The 17,948-nt window shown below is 37.9% G+C and overlaps 2 protein-coding genes across 3 annotated transcripts in view; one reads left to right on the top strand and one right to left on the bottom strand.

Moving 5' to 3' along the window:
• Positions 1-15,254, bottom strand: part of ACOT13 (acyl-CoA thioesterase 13) — a 115,585-nt gene extending 100,331 nt beyond the window's left edge. The window contains exon 1 of the mRNA XM_044065750.1: positions 15,046-15,254. Within this exon, the coding sequence (XP_043921685.1) occupies positions 15,046-15,129 (84 nt within the window). The 5' untranslated portion in view covers positions 15,130-15,254. The remainder of the gene's footprint in view (positions 1-15,045) is intronic.
• A 549-nt stretch (positions 15,255-15,803) lies between these two features.
• Positions 15,804-17,948, top strand: part of TDP2 (tyrosyl-DNA phosphodiesterase 2) — a 594,646-nt gene continuing 592,501 nt past the window's right edge. Inside the window, exon 1 of one of the 2 annotated variants that reach the window (XM_044065748.1) lies at positions 15,804-16,121. In XM_044065748.1, coding sequence (XP_043921683.1) covers positions 15,972-16,121 — 150 coding nt within the window. In that variant the 5' untranslated portion in view covers positions 15,804-15,971. The remainder of the gene's footprint in view (positions 16,122-17,948) is intronic. The other variant, XM_044065749.1, reaches the window with a different exon arrangement.

Below are 17,948 nucleotides of genomic sequence, written 5' to 3'. Positions count from 1 at the left end.
ATGTGTGCGCAGACACTTCAAAAATGCGAGCGCACACACTTCAAAAATGCGAGCGCACACACTTCAAAAATGCCCGCACGCACACTTCAAAAATGCCCGCACGCATACTTGCAAAATGTGCACACACACACTTGCAAAATGTGCACATATACAAAATGCACACACAAAATGCACACACACACATACAAAATGCGCACACACACAAAATGCACACACACACACATATACAAAATGCACACAATGAAAACTGCAAATGAAAAAATGCACACACACACACACAAGTGAGAGGTTGGCATAATGGTTAAGGTGTTTACCTTACAGACACAAGGTGCAAGGTTTGATTCTCACATGGGGTAATTGGCTACGCCTAAAATGTCCCCAAGGGCAGTTAGCCTAGTACTAATCTATGAACCACATACACACACACACACACACACACAATGAAAACTGCAAATGAAAAATAACAGCAAAATGTGTTTAAAGTTTCCAAGGCAGTATAATTCAAGGAACTCCAGAAGAATTCTACTGAGATACCACATAACACACAATTAGGAGTTAGAAAAGTTAAAACAAAATTAGTGGTGAAAAATTCTTAGCATGGGTAAACTAACAAAAGACACTAATAAAAACTGTTTGCTGAGCCGTGCAAATCACACAACAAAGCAGTGGCTGTACAAATGTCTGAACTTCTGAAACTAATAATAGAGAGGATGGTTTACAGTTTAGTATTTAAAAAAGAATACTTACTAGATGTCAGTGCTGATTACTGAAAATTACTGACTGCAGAACCATAATTTTACATTACATCATAAATTATAGTAATATTACATCATAACCTGTAGTAATGGTATTAGCTCTTCAGATATCAAAACATTTGACGTCCGCAAACAATGAGAACTGACAAAGGTCTGTCCTGTAACCAACATCATTTTAAAGAATCTGGTGACAGTCAAGGCATTATACATAAGAAGAAATATCCAATTTCGCCAAAAAACAATGGGCTAGTGGAAAGATTCAAGAAAAATAGCAACAAGGCAGTAAGGTTCCAATTCTAAAAGTAGAAACCAGAAACAAAAAAGTAAACAGTATGCTGTAAGCTTAGAGACTGGTTACCTGCACATTCTACTGCTGGAGCTACAATTACCCTGTTATTTAAGCATGCATTAAGAAAAAAAAAACTGTATAGAAGATTACAAGTTACAAACAGATGAAGAATTTAAAAGAGACCAAAAGGACAGTATGAGACTATATGTTACAACACAAGAAATGGTCAAAGAACTTTTTTTAATGATAGACTATATTAGTAGAAAATGAGAAACATCATAACCACTTTGTATAGCTCAAAGCCCAAACAACTAACAGGGCAAGTGAAACAATAACAAATGGGATATGCTGTCGCCAGTTTCTAAAACCTTGGCATGACTTTGATGGTAGTGAAATCACAGTTACGGTTCTGTCCCAGTGTTTGTCATTTAACAACAGATCCACTAATGGACTGCCAGCCAAACACTTAGGCCCAGAAGAACCATCATATCGGAATGACTGCATTTACCCATCTGTTACAAAAAATAATGATTACATTTCCTTCCGGATCCAAGTAGTAATGCATAAATACACGTGTTATGGAAAGAAATTAGTTTATTTAACAAACTGTTCTCTTTACACGTGGCAGGATATGGACATCTGCCACAAAAGCAAAACTATATGGGAGTATACTTATATTTTTCACAGAACAGTACTTAACAATTTTGCTTTTACACCATCATAAAAGGTACTGCAGTAAATATCTTTCCAATGTGTACAATAGCATTTAGAGACAGCATCTTCAGTGTGAATGAAAAAATGCAACTTAAAACGATACATAAATTATGGAAAACAAACTTATGTTGCCCATAAAACGGAGTGATGTAATACCACAGACTAAAGCCCCTGGTGTCCTAAATATGGCCCAACACTTAAAAGATCTGGCATGTGGATAAGGTTGGAGACCAACAAATATTTTGGAAAGTCATTAAGTTGAATTATTTTGGAGGTCAGAGCTTTTCTACCAAGTGTTCTAATGCCATGCACCCATCTGCAATTGTCATTAGGAGAGACTCAACAGTTCTGGAAGTCTGCCAGTGCACTAATGCACACTACAGACTTCAAATGGCTTAAAGCGAGAGTGCAACATGCAAATTGGTTCAAGACCAAAAGAATGCAGAAAAAAATAATGAATCTTGCATAAAGGGAACTATACAGCTTTCACCCACAGGCTTGTTAGTGAATCTCGGCTTTCTACAAGATCCCCTACACAGTACTTGAAACAAAGACTCTATAAACTTCAGTTGTCCAGTGGCTAGCATTTCTGAGAGGATGCAACTTTGTACATGGTCAAGTTTGCTCATCCAATAAAGTGAACTTTGTCTGCATTAACCAATCCTGGCCTAAGTGTCTTATTTGTGGGCTTATTAAACACTGTGCCCATCTGTGCATTACTCTCACTGCATGCACTTACTGTCTTTAATGTTAACTAATCAGTTTGTGGAGATATTCTAGTAGGTTGAATGCAGTAGGTTAAAAATGAGTGTGCACAGCACACATACATAAAAAGTTCCATCCTTGTTCTGAATAAGGTTACCACTCTCTCCCTCCTTTTACAAGACCACAAGAGAGTCTTATCCAAGCAATTGTATATCCAAAGGTATGAGTAACTTTCAACATCCCAAATAAACTTAATATTTGTTGTTTATTAAAGTCAGGTGAGCTCTGACATGAGCAAGTTCAAAAAAAATAAGAATGAGTCAAGATACAACTTATTTTTAACAAGTTTTAAAGTATTTATAGAAACACTGGAAGCATGGCTGCCTGGAGTTCTGCTATCAGGTGAGCTCTGACATGAGCAAGTTCAAAAAAAATAAGAATGAGTCAAGATACAACTTATTTTTAACAAGTTTTAAAGTATTTATAGAAACACTGGAAGCATGGCTGCCTGGAGTTCTGCTATTATCTCTTTCATTACTCTCCACTAGAATAATGCCTCACCAACAACTCTCTTCACTATGTAGCAATCTTTAATATGTCTTGACATGCCTTGAATCAAGCTAAAAATGCCCTTTGGATGATAATCCTTTATACCTGTTGAAAAAAAGACTTTAATAGGCTCTGTTGTACTTTGACTGCCATACTGCCATTTCTGTTCACTGTAGATTCGTCACACTTTTAGAGTTTGCTCCCTGGGCTTCGACTAAAAAGGGGCTCTTTCAAATGAGACCATCTAGGTAAACAAAAGTAAATAAAACAATAAATGTAATTAAATTCAAATACTAGCAGAAAGAGGTACTAGTATGTTTCTGCTCATTTTCATTCCGAGTTAGACAGCGCATTTTTTTCCAGTACCGCCATTTATCTGCACACTAATTTCCTTAACAATGCTTGTAAAAGGGAGTGCCCCCGTCCAACTGTATAGTAAGGTAACAGAGCAGCAATTATGGAGGAGGGCACCATCCCATCACAAAAAACACACAATCACTCACACACATCATCAAGCTCATTGTCACCCTAAAACTGCATGTAATTTGGAAGGTTACAAATTCACCTAAGACGTATCTTTTGTGGTGGGAGAGGAGATCAGAGCACTGGGTAAAAACATCCTAATACAGATTTAATGTTATGGGTATGAAAACTACATGAGATGTGACATCTGTAGTTTTTTTCTCCTTAATTTAGAGTGTAATACATTTGTAAGCTAAATTTGGGCTTTGTAAAATCTGCCACTAAAACTGCACTGAAAAACTGCATTTATAAGGTCTTAACAGAGGAAAATTTCTTGGCATCCATGTCTTGGTCATATAAGCATGTTATGATCACAGACACACTCATAATACTCGATACGTGAGCTGAAAGTGTCCAAAGTCAGTACTGCTGAGACCTTTTGTGTGAACATTTATAGAAGTTGTCTGTTCTGAATCTGCTGTATAACAGTCTAGTAACTTAGCATAGTTAAAGCTTCAGTATTCTTTCAGAAAGAATAAATCAGGTCAGGTCATTTAACTACCAGTAGATACAGTTTTCCACTTAGGAATTAAGTTTTTGCAAATATTTTCTATTCTCGCATATTTAATTTGTATCAATACAAACTTTTTTTTCTAAGTAAAGTCTTATATTACTCTAAATGGCTAAACCACTCTGGACATTGCCAATTTGTAATTTGCTCAACTATCACAGTAGCTATTGGGTCTTTAGCTCAAACTTGAGTGATGGTAGTAATACCTTGCCATGAAGAAAGCGGAGGGGGGGACAGGGGAATTCTATCAGCCTTCGCTCGGATTTGGAATTGTGTGTGTGCATATAAATAATGTCATTGAAAAGCATTTATTGTGGGTAAGGGGCACTGAAGACACTGTCACTGATGTTCACAAAGACAGTGGTAAGGAAGGAGTTTGGAATACCAAAGACTCAGCTCAGTGATTTGGTCACTATGTAGTGTCAGTCTGGGTATATTTGCTTTGAGACTAGGCTGCATTTGGCAAATTGGTCAGTGAATGAGACCTTCTGTACATATTTTCTACTTTAATCTGAGTGGTACCAGTAGTATGACTGGAGACACCATCTTTCTGGCAGCCATAAGACCTATTTAGAGCAGTGGAATTGATTCAGGAACTGCAGCCCCTATCTCTCACAAAATGGTTGGTGGCAGTGTGATTCAAACTCCATTAATGGAAGACTAGTCACCACTGCCCTACTCTTTATTTATTTGTCATTTGTTAACCAGGTTAGTACAAATGAGCCAAAGGCTCATTTTCAGTGGAGATCCATGTAGAAAAGCTTCAAAATGTGTACAAACAATTACATAAAGACAAGAGTGCACAGATAAAAAAAAATCACAAATTCAACAGTATACACAGATTCAATAGTGTACATATTGACAAGTTAACAAGAATTCAAGATACCACAGATACAAAAAAATTAACAGTGACAAGCACATACAAGAGAAAAATGTAGGTGTAGGGCAAATAGCTAAATGTCAGTTGTTGTTTGTCTTTCGGCTTTTTCCCAGTAAGGGGTCGCCACAGCGGAACTCCAGTCCCCTAATGATTGGCAGTAGATTTTTTTTTTTACGAAATGCTGAGGTGCCAGCTCGATGCCCAACCTTCAACAAAGGCATGCCCATTTACGCACGCATGTCTTTTGAACGCTACCCAACCATGGGGAGGACATGCAGACTCCACACAGAAGGCACTCCCCAAGCCAATGTCAGTAAAGTACAGAAAATAGAAAACTTACGTAGGTCTAAGGCGCACAGTTACAATTCCATGTTGGCATTACACTGTACTGCTGAAAGCCATCTAGATAGGTAACATAGCATAGACGAGTTACTATTACCAAAGGGAAAAAAAGAAAGAGAGAGAGAGAATATATGCAATGAAAGAGCGGAAAGCTTTTCAGTGGCCTAGTCACAAAATGATTCTACTGACAATCCTAGGAGGATACAGTTTTAGGGTAAAGAGCGACGGATGGGGGTTAGGTAGGGTTCCTGGCATGGACTGGAACTGAGTTAGTAAGTTCTTTTTTGAAGCTGTTGGAGTTTTTTATAGTTTGGACAATTGTGGGAAGTTTGTTCCAGTCTTGGGACACTGTGCTTTTGTAAAGTAGTTTGCAGATGTTTTTATTAGGTTTGTATCTGTCAAGAAGGAGTTGACTGGAGATGCTCAGGAGTATAGAGAAAGAAATTAAGACAGGAGAGGGAAGGACAGGCAGAGGGTTTATTTAGTAAGGAGTGAGTGATATGTAGCTGGGATAGGAGTAGTTGTAGCAATTCAAGCCACTGGAGTTGTTTTAGAGCAAGATTGTGGTGGGTTCTGAGGTAGGTTGCAGGCAAATCTAGCTGTTTTGTTGTATGCTTGTTCAAGTTTGGTTATTAAGGTGTCTTGTAAATGTATAAGTATAGGAGAGGTATACAGAAGACAGGGAAGGAGGAATGCTTGTGCCAGAGATGCTTTGGAATTATAAGACCGGAATGTTCTGTTTTTATACAGTTGTCCTGCATTTGTGATGTGTCTTTTTAATACATTGTTGAATGTGGAGATCAAATTTTAATTGGTCATCAACTATGATGCCAAGAAGCTAAGTATGTGATTCAGCTTTAATAACAGTGGCAACAAGAGATGTGATGGAGAAGGTGGTTTTGTGATGGGAGAGAGATTTAGAAACTACTACTCTAAGTTTACTAAGAATTTTATCGTTGTATGATAGCCTGCAGTCACTATATCCAACCTCGATATTCTAGGAGCTGTGCCACAAGGTCCTACTCTTACAGGTTTATTGAGAACTTTGTCTTTGTATAAATGGAAGCACATTTAGCATGAAGACCCTTGCTTTGTATTAACTTATATCAGTCCAATACCTGCCATCACTGTGACTGAAAGTTAGCCACCGTCCTCTTTTTCTTGACCAGTAGGCTATACTGCAAACACCAGATATTTAGCCTCAGGAAATGACAGCAAACCTGTGTTACTTTGTAGCTCTTTGATAATTGCTTTGTACTGGCTATAAACTGATTGCTCTCAGTTATAATTTGACCTGAGAGTGGGATACCAGCTACACTCAGCCTCGCTCCCCTACACACAATTCCCACTTACCCCTTCTTACTCTAGCATTATATGTCCTACATACACATTTCACTTGTGACCTTATTGCAATTCCCTCCCCAAAATACCTTAACATACCTTCTGTTTCTTGTTTCCTATTTCCCAATATCTATTTAATTATCCTCCTTGACAACTTTCTCCCTCCTACAATGCTTTGCACTATATCTTTTCATAATCACTGCTCTCACTAACAGCACCTATCTATTCCACATTGTATCTTTTACCTTTCCCAAATAAGCCCCTCACTTCTGATTTTGACTACATCATTACACTCTAGCCTTTCAGAATCCTCTATTCCTTACGTTCCAGAGAAGATACCAGGACAACCTAACTTTTTTCTTTTACAGAAAATACTTTTCTCCCTACCTATCCTCTACTAATTCACCATCACAAAATATTGAACTGCCCTACAACTTATTGTTTCCTTCTTCATTGCTACTTCCCACTACCTGACATCTATAAAATACAGATTTCTGTAATTGTGCTATTCTTCTCCTCCAACTGTGCCATCTTTTATCCAATAACATATCTCAACATCTCTCCACCTCTGCCCCAACCACTTATTTATACTTCGTCTTTACATTCCACATATTGCACAAAGCCTATTTAATATATTCCTTCACCATTATTCCAAATATAGACTAACTGCACTTAACTCAAACCAAAGCAAGTGCAAGAATCTTCTCCAATCAAACCTAAACAAGTGCAAGAATCCTCTCCAAAAACAAGTATGCATAACTCTCCAATATACTTAAATCCTTTGAGAAGGAAATATACACCATAACCCTGGCCCCACCTATCACAATGAAGAGAAAGATAATTCTCACCCATACGCTCCTCTAACCTAACAACATCCAATCCCCAGCCCTGGTGGCCTAATTTTTGCTGCAATAAATGTTAGAAGCATAAGAAATAGAACTGCTGAACTACATGCCTGGATTACCCAACACAAAGTTTGATGTTCTTGCTGTAACTGAAACGTGGTTGAAAACCAGCATAAACAACTCCAAATGTGATACCTCCTGACTATAATATCATCCATAATAATTGTACAAAGAGGAAAGGTGGTGGTATCGCTTTAATATTTCTCAACTACCACCACATTTTCCCTTACAGCAAACCAATACCCAAATTCAGTTCAGCGGAGCTTCTTATTGCTTTCCTAAAAATAAACAATTATAAACATATATGTATTACTGTCCTTTACATCCCTCCTGGTGACAATACAGCTATACTAGAAGATATCCTACACTGAATATATTTACCATTTCCACAAGAAAAAATAATACTATGTGATGTGAATGTCAACTGGTTGGATATAAATTCTTAACTCATAGGTTGGTACTAGGCTACTGGTCCTAGGGCCTATACAAGCCTAGCCATAACAATTCTCTGGATATTTCTTCCCACAATACTTACTTCCCTGGACCCCTGTCTAGCAAGGCGACTGACGTGATCCCCAGGGTGAATTTCCTATCTCCCATCCAATCGTCAAGGTTCCTTTTGAAGAGGGTCAAGGAGGAGCTCTGCTTGACATGTATGGGCAGTCTATTCTAGAGTATAGACCAAACGAAATACAAAAACAAACTTGGAACTTGAAAGGCGGATAAGAAACCAATAAAAACAAATGGAGCCGGCAACTCTAGAAAAAACAATTTGCTTAGCGCTTTCAGTAAAACCAATGCTTCACCTTCTTCAGATAAAAAGTAAATCAATTAAGACTGTTTATTAGTCTTCCACATGGCAATTAAAAGATTACAAAGCATCTAATTAACCAGTTAGGCTACTAACAATCATGAAAATTAAAGAAACAATCACAACCTCTTTAATAACTTCTTAGATTTTACGTATCAAGTGGAAGAGAACAGTATCAACTTCTTGGACATTCTGTTATATAAGGATGGTTCCAACCTTAACTATAAGAGTAAAATCTATAGAAAACCCACGTACTCCAATGCCTTCTTGCACTATGACAGCTGCCATCCGTTCCATCACAAGAAGGCTGTAGTAAAAGGGCAAATGGTGAGAGCAGCAAGAATGGTCACAGATTTTTGTGACTTTCTAACAGAATGTCAGAACTTAGAAAAAATGTTTGTCAATAGAGGATATCCAATTAACTTAATTGTAAAGATTAGAGATGAAGTATGAGGGGCACTTTAAACCATTACTGGGAGCCCCTTTGTCAAAAGAAATATTAGTAAACACTGAACAAGATGTTGACTGTGATTCTCCAAATGACAAAGTCTTTCAAACTAGCTTTTTATGTACTTTTTCAGTGGATTACGTTTATATTAGGCGTTTATTGAATAAAAACTGGGGGGTGGTTACTGAGGATCCAATTTTGAGTGGGAAATTGGGCTTGCAGCCTAAGATCACCTATAGAAGGAATTTTAGTCTTAAACTTTAACAAGGAAGAAACCGAAAGGGTCTGGTCCCCATGGTATGTTTAAGAGTGGGGCATGCGCACAATGTAAAAATATTCGAGTTACTAAAGAGGTCGTGATTAACGATAAACTGTACTTTATTAGGGGTAGATTCAATTGTGAATCTAAAGGCGTGATTTATGCTGCGATATGTGACCGGTGCACTGCCTTTTACATAGGCAAAACCGAAAGAAAATTAAAACAGCGTGTTTATGAGCATATTTATGCTATCAGTAAAAAAAGACACAAATAACGCCTTGGCAAAACACATACTTGAGTACTCAGACCACTGTTTTAAATTTCTAGTTTTGCATTGCAGATGTCCTGATTTAAGAGGTGGCCCTTGACAACTTCTTTTGGAAATTGATGAGCTAGAGTGGCAGATCAGGACAACTGACTACATATCCCCTGGTCTTAACGAACAAATATCCATTAAATGTGTACTCAAATGGTTATCTTTGAGACGCTGAAAGGTTTAGATATACATTTATATATTTTATATTAGATGCATATATACCATCTTTCTTAGAGTTATATTTGATTATACATGATTTTATTTTTATTTTGAATATGCACGTTCTGTCTTTTAGCCACAATTATATATGTTTGATTATAAAAGGTTTTTTGAAGCTGTGAGTTAAAACCTTTTGAAAAGGTCTTTGTTACCAGGATCATTATATTGTGTGTATGTGGATTGTTTCTTTAATTTTTATGATTGTTAGTAGCCTAACTGGTTAATTAGATGCTTTATAATCTTTTAATTGCCATGTGGAAGACTAAACAGTCTTAATTGATTTATTTTTTATCTGAAGAAGGTGAAGCATTGGTTTTACCGAAAGCGCTAAGTAAATTGTTTTTTCTACAGTTGCTGGCTCCGTTTGTTTTTATTGGTTTCTTATTCTAGAGTATAGGGAGTCTCCGGGTCAGGAACCTATCCCCTCCAGCATGGTTTGTTCACTGTGATGACAAGGTTTAGATCCCTGGAGCATGTGGCTCTGAGGGCTTGAGATTTCTTTAAGTGGAACATGTCCAACAGCTCAGGGTTTGACATGGCCTTGTACGTTAAGCAGAGATTGCCTCGGAGTACACGATATGTCAGAGTATAGCTGGAGGATTTTTAGATGGTCAGCATAGTGAATCTGTTTTAGGCCTGTGATGAGGTATTTCTGTGGCCTTTCCAGCTGTCTTGTGAGGTACATACCAAACAGGGCATTGTACTCTACAATGGGTCTAATGAGGGAAGAGTACAGTGGGACAATGACCTCCTTTTTTCTGGATGAAAAGCCCTTAGTGATGAGGTGTGCCACACAGAAGGATTTCCTGACTGTTGTGGCCATGTGGTTATCGAAGATGAGACCACTGTCCACCTGTGTCCCCAAGTCTCTCATCACACTTTCGGTGTTTAGTGTACCTGCCACCTATGTGGTAATTCATGGGTACATGTTTTTTCTCAAAGGGGATAGCTATACATTTCTTGGCAGCCCATGGCTCTGGCACCAAGCATCTGTTTCTGTAAGACCCCTACATTTAACTCAGAAATGTTGACTACACAAAAATCTATTACTTTGAACTTCCTAAAAATCCTCCCCTGAGACGATGCTGTAAATGAACTCAGTACAACTTTTCTAAATATCCTAAATAGCCTTGCACCTCCTAGAAGGAAGAGACAAAAACAAATAATGCAATTTGGCAATCCAAAAAGAGTAGAATGCTAATGCAGAATACAGAAAATTAATGGAAAAATGGCAAAAATATAAAACGTCTCAATATCTTGAAAACTTAAGAATACATCACAATTTTACAAAAAAAAAAAAACAAATAAATGAAGACAAAAACTGTACTATACCTTTCAGAATAATGCTAAACACAAGCATAAATAATTTTGGACATCACTTAAAGAAATCTTACATAGCAGTCAAAAAAGCAACCCAAACCTCTGTCCTGGTAACTCACCACTCAAAACTGCTATACAGTTCAACTCTTATTTTTTAGACAGTACAGCATCTCTAACCAACGATTCTTCAACATCTAATTTCAACTGTACCCAACAGCCACATATCACTACTCTTAACCAGACTTAAACCGTGCTCTTCTTCATCTGATGACTTTCCAAGTGAGTACCTATAAAATTGCAGCCAATACCGTTCCATATCCTGTCTCAATCCTTATAAACAGGTCAGTCCAAGAATTCCACATTCCCTCTCTCTGGAAAAAGCGACACATTATTGCTCTGCATAAATGAGGACATTCATCAGATATTAATAACTTTGGACATATACGTTTTATCGGCCCTCACCAAAATACTTGAAAATGTATTAAAAACAATTGCTAAATTATCTCCTGCAGGAAGAACTCCTATTCCCTACACAACATGGCTTCCACCCTTCCCACAGTACTAGCACTGCCCTTCTAACCTATACAGATACTGTCAATAAAGCTAGAGATAATAGCAAACTAATCTCTTTTTTATTTTTAGACTTGTCTAAAACCTTTGACAGTTTGTCACAGCAAACTTCAACTTCAAATGCCCTCACTAGGTCTCGCTCATCCCACCCTTCTGTGGTTCAAAGTTTACCTGCCCAATAGGTATCAGTCGGTAAAATGTCACTCCATGCTCTCTCCTTACATTCCAGTCACTACTGGTGTACCACAAGGTTCAGTCCTTGGTCCCCTCCTCTTTAACATTTTCACTAACACCCTCTATGCATCCACACAACAGGCCACTTTAATACAATAGCAGATGATTCCACTCCCATTTGCACATCTGACAACATGGTACATCTGCAAAAAAAATACTCAGGAAGCTTTAACAGCCACTGAAACATGGCTTTGTAGTTCACAACTCATGTGCAATCCGAAAAAGACCAAACTACTACTTTTTTCCCCAAATCCCTCTCTCATGAAAAAACAAAACTTAAAGTCCTCTCTCTTGATAATACAACCACTGAAGTTACTTCTCATAGTAAAATTATTAGGGTAATAGTAGATGATAACCTTACATTTAACCTGCATATACAAAATTGCATAAAAAAACTAGGGATACTTTTCTCATTGATGCAACTAAAACTACACTTCCCACTACCTATCTCTTCCCCATACTTCTTTATAGCACTCCCATCCTTAAAGCCCTCCAGACTTCACAAAAATTAAAACCTGAACAATGCTATAACAAAATTGCTAAATTTGCAGCAAATACCCTTCAGAACCCATCACTATACAGCAATCATCATCTTCTTTCGGCTGTTCCCATTAGGGGTCACCACAGCAGATCACCTGTTTCCATTTCTTCCTGTCCTCTGCATCTTGCTCTGTCACACCAACCACCTTCATGTCCTCTCTCACCACATCTATAAACCTTATCTTAGGCCTTCCTGTTTTCCTGTTACCTAGTAGCTTCATCCTTAGCATCTTTTTCCCAATATACTCAGCATCCCTGCTCATCACATGTCCAAACCAACGTAATCGTGCCTCTCTGGCTTTGTCTCCAAACCTTCCAACCTGGGATGACCCTCTAATATACTTATTCCTAATCCTGTCCACCCTCGTCACACCCAGCGCAAATCTTAACATCTTTAATTCTGCCACATCCAGCTCAAACACCTGTCTTTTTGTCGATGCCACTGTCTCCAACCCATATAACATAGCTGGTCTCACTACCCTCTTGTAGACCTTACCTTTCACTCTTACAGGTACTTGTCTGTCACAAATCACTCCTGACACTCTTCTCCACGCACTCCATCCTGCCTGTACTCTCTTCTTCACCTCTCTTCCACACTCACTGTTACTCTGAACTATTGACTCAGAGTATTTAAACTCATCCACTTTCGCCACCTCTACTCCTTGCATCCTCACTATTCCTCTATCCTCCCCGCTCATTCACACACATATATTCTGTCTTAGTCCTGCTGACCTTCATTCCTCTTCTCTCTAGAGCATATCTCCAGCTCTCCAGGGTCTCCTCCACCTGTTCCCTACTCTCACTACAGATCACAATGTCATCTGCAAACATCATAGTCCACGGGGACTCCTGTCTGATCTCGTCTGTCAACCTGTCCATCACCATTGCCAATAAGAAAGGGCTCAGAGCTGATCCTTGATGTAACCCCACCTCCACCTTAAACGCATCCGTCACTCTCACCGCTGTCACACTACCCTCGTACATATCCTGTACCACTCTTACATACTTTTCTGACACTCCTGACTTCCTCATACAATACCACAACCCCTCTCTAGGCACCCTGTCATATGCTTTCTCTAAGTCTACAAAAACACAATGCAACTCCTTCCGACATTCTCTGTACTTCTACATCAACACTCTCAGAGCAAAGATCGCATCTGTAGTGCTCATGTGGCTGGGTTCCATCACTATACAGCAATAAAAAACATAAATTAATTAGAACTGCCTCATCAACTAACACACACAGCTTCTTACCACTTACAAAATTATCCAGCATCCATCTGCCTGTGCAGCACTAAAGAAAAAACATTCTACACAGCTATAATCCCATTTAGTCACTGCGATCCAGTGACGTGTGTCTACAAACCTATCAAATCTGCTGGGCATTGTCTGTACTCATACAAAGTTGCTAAGGCCTAGAACTCCTTACCCTCCCCCTCTCATCTTTCAAAACCACTTTCAAAGACTTCATAGCTAAAGTCTGGATCTGTTCTTGCTCAAAACCAGGACAAACCATATCCCTAAATGTGAACAAGTAACTTTTCATTCAATATATCTCCTTACTCTCTCTTCTTCACTTACTTCCTATTTCTAAGTTTTCTTCTCTTGACTTTCTCTATCAGTATATAGCATACACCTGTTTTCCCCTCACACACCTGTTTTCCCTCACTTCATATTGCAATTCATAGGTAGGTACTAGGCTATCGGCCCAAGGGCCTAAGTAAGCCTAGCCAACAAGGTTCCCTGGCTTATGCCACCCAGGAAAGTTAATTTCCTGTGCCCCTGTCGAACAGAGCCAGAGAAGTGATCCCCTGGGTGTATTTCCTATTTCCCATCCACTCATCAAGATTTTTCTTGAAGAGTGCTAATGAGGAACTTTGCTTGACATAGAGGAGTAGCTTGTTCCAGAGTATGGGAAATGTTTGTATTAGACTAACTTACCTTTAATTTCTTTACAAACTGTCTGTCATATAACTTGTATTGATTCTTAACCAACGTCTTTATATTGTGTCTAATTTGTTATAATTAAACTGCAGATTGTTTTTGTTTTATTTTTGAAGATTATAAAATTATCGTTCTTAAAATGTTTTGTAATCATTTGGAGCTTTTCTCCCCGGGCCTCCACTGAAAGTGGGCTTCTAAGTCGGACTTCCACCGGTAATCAAATGTCAATCAATAAATAAATATCAAAAACTACACGGTAACTGTATCATTTTACTTCCTCGTATTTGATATAAAAATTGTACCAGTGGCAAAATGAGTGGCACTAGACGTAGTTGCTAGTTGTACTTGCACACTAATACGAAGTAGTAAACAAAAATTACGGAGGAATGTAAAAGCTCTGTCAAAAAAGGCAATTGCATTGCCAGTTTAAAAGAAAACTACAGTTCTATCCAGGAAAAACCTCAATGTAGTATGAGGCAACAACAAGCACTCTTCCAACTGTCTTTTAGTAAAAAAAAGTAAACAGACTTCAGGCCATTACGGTTTGTTGCAAAATCGTCGAGTTTCTGCAATACAGCCGTACGTGTGTGTGTGTGTGTGTTAGACAGGGAGAAAGAAATGGCTTTTGTAAAGGTGACGGTGAAGGACAAATTATTGTAACCTGCAACTTTAAACCGATAATATACAGTATGACCTCTTTCTTTTACAATAAGAGTGAGTAGTTCAGTACAGAACTGGCCTAAAAGTAACTAAATATAAAATTATATTTAGTTAACATCAGAAATCTTATAAAGCTCATGACAGTCCTTAAAACTAACATTCTTTGATGTGAACAATACAAAGCTGTATTTAACTCCAATTTCAGTCATACCTTATTTAACACCTTGTCAAAATGTGGCCCATTGATACAAAATGCAAATATCTGTCTGACAGCATTGGCGGATAAAGAACCCATTCTTTCTTAAAAGTTAAAGCACTTTCAACTCACGTCTTGTTCTATGGGTTACTGCATTAGTCCGATTTTAAATACCCACTGGGTAGGGTACATAATCTCAACAATTTGGTTCCGTGTATTATTCCAGTCCTGCCTTTTCTAAAACTGTTTTAGTCCTCACCATACCTGAACTGTTCAGATTCTCGCCTCGCCTCGTATACGCAAACACTGATGCAGCTTGAGTATATAAACGAGACATTGTTAACGTATTTAATATAAATTAATGGACGAACGTTATAAAGTATTATAAGTTTTAACTGACTGCAATCCTTGCACTGACTCGTCTTTTTATAACAAATTGTCTTGCATAATCTGGAAAGGCAAAACTCATACTCCTAACTCTGTTCTTGTTATTATGAGAGTGGCATTGGTTTTCCAGAAAACGGTGAAGGACATTATTTTATTGGACCGCCTAATTCAAATTACTGTTTAGTGCTGTGCTCTGTATTTTCTTTCTTTTCTACAAAATAAAGTTTGACTCCAAAGATGTCAGGAAATAGATATGTTTTTTTCTGCTTTGTCAAACCATCTCTGACAGTCATAAAGACCTCTTGGAGGAAATGGAGCGGATCCGGATCCAAATCCTGCATCCGTCCTTTACAACTATGGTACTAATGTTTCTACCCGGAGTTCAAAGAGTAGTGCATCATATAAACTTAAACGTGAATCTGAAGTAGCTGATTCAAAATGCAGTAGTTTTTGTATAATGTGACATAAGTATGCACTACTGTTAAATGGGGACCATATTGTGTCCTAAAGTTTTATTTATTTATTTTTAATATTTTGTCTGCAACTATCGTGCAATGGCTTCAGAACTTAATTCTAGTCCTGTTGGAAATAAAAGCGATGTGACGAAAAAAAGGAAACTACAATGCGCCGAGTTTGCCTCTATAACTAGTAAAGATGAAGCTATCGCCCAATGTTATTTGGCGGAAAATGACTGGGATTTGGAAGTATGTTTCTCCCTTTTACTGAGTATTGATGGTCACCATGCTTCCTGGTGCAAGTTGTGTTGTAACATGATGTAGTAGTATTGTGAGTCTTTTCCTTCCTCATCTTTGTAGACAAATACAACTGAAAAGAGCAGAGGTGGTCACCAGTTCTCTTAAGTGGTCTTTTTTATTTATTCTAAATGCTCGAATTCCATTACAAGTGCCTTTTGGTAGTTACCACTGCGGTGTGTGTGTGATCATACACAGTAGCAAACAGATACATAGTAGCGAACAGAATCGAAGACAATGTTATCGAAAGGGAAACTATTTCCGCTCCCTAGATTAAAATTAACCCACCCCCGTAACACTAGCATCAAACGTCTCTAACTAGTAGTATTATGGGAAGTTTTTAATTAAGTTATTATGCAAGATTAAGGTTGGCGGAAGGAAACGCGTTGTGGTCACCACCCATTACACTAAGGTGGTGCAGGGGGTAGAGCTAACGCCAAAGGGGATATGTTTATATGAACAGGAAAAGGAAACTGGATCACAATAATAGCTAGCCTAGTACTTATTTATGAACTTTTACATCACCTGTATCTTCTGAACAAGAAGAAAACTGTTAATGGCTGTCATTGACCATAATCCCCAGCGATTTGTCAGAAAATCTAACTATTAACGTGTGATAGGACAAGAAGTTCTATGTGGCATATTCTAGGTCTAGGAGGTTATAAGGTTTAATAGAAACAGACCCGTACTGCTCAACTGTACAGATGTTCGCAGAATGTCCGGATTTTGCCTCATAGGCAAAGTATTGGAAAGTCATTGAAAATTAAAATCAGAAAATAATGACAGACATTTAAGTTTCAGGCGTGACAAAAAAAAATCATGCTAACAAAAAACTGCTATGCTATCAACTTTATAAGTATGTAAGAGCAATATTTAAAAATGGTCCCTGTTTTTTTTAAAGTGAACTTTCGCAGAAGTGAGGCTTCCTATTGCAAGTAGTGAACTTTCGTTCTTGTAATAGGAATCCATATATATATATATATATATATATATATATATATATATATATATAAACGTCATCTCTCACTTCAGAATAGAGGCAAAAAGTAAAGAGAACATTCTGTTTACAGTCCTTCTCTAGAACCTTGGTTATTTTTGTCTTGCTCTGCTTCAATGCTCATGTATCATATTTCCATTCTAAACTTTTAAAGTTTATGCGGCTTATCTGTAAGGTTATTTTCTTGTGAAACTTGTCTCATGGTAGAATGTGCAAGCCCCACCACCACCACCACCACCACCAAACAATGGCACTACAGCTTCTTTTACATCTTACTGTGCAAATAATAGTTCTAAGCAAGTAATACCTTTTGTTTACTGCCTGTGCTGTTGGTGCAGACCTCTTCAGTGCTCTGTTTTCTTTTAGGTTGCTTCCCCACAACTTTAGTGTGAATGGACACCACCCTGTGACTTTCCTATTGTTTTTGTTATCGTACTGCTAATGATATATTTATTTATTTTACATTTGTTGACCGGGCTAGTCCAACTGGATACATGCCCATTTTCAGCAGAGGCCCGGGGAGATAAGCTCCGTGCAGAAACAAATAGCAAAATAAAACATTTTTACAAACAATGTTGTTACAGGTTAATACATAAATTATCATAGAGGTCTAAGTACCTCCCATTTTAAAATGCGAGTACAATACTAAAAATAGGTCTAATATTATACTATAGTCTGGGAGAAATAGGTCTGGGATAAGAGGAAAATAAAACCTTTATATTTACAGAGAGTATTAGAAGTTAGGCTGGAAAAATCAAAGAGGACAGAAATACATCACAGTG

The sequence above is a fragment of the Protopterus annectens genome, chromosome 3.part0 (genome assembly GCF_019279795.1).
Source record: "Protopterus annectens isolate FY-2018-M chromosome 3.part0, PAN1.0, whole genome shotgun sequence".
In the NCBI taxonomy this organism is placed as follows: Eukaryota; Metazoa; Chordata; order Ceratodontiformes; family Protopteridae; genus Protopterus; species Protopterus annectens.
This window is presented reverse-complemented; position numbering and strand designations above follow the sequence as displayed.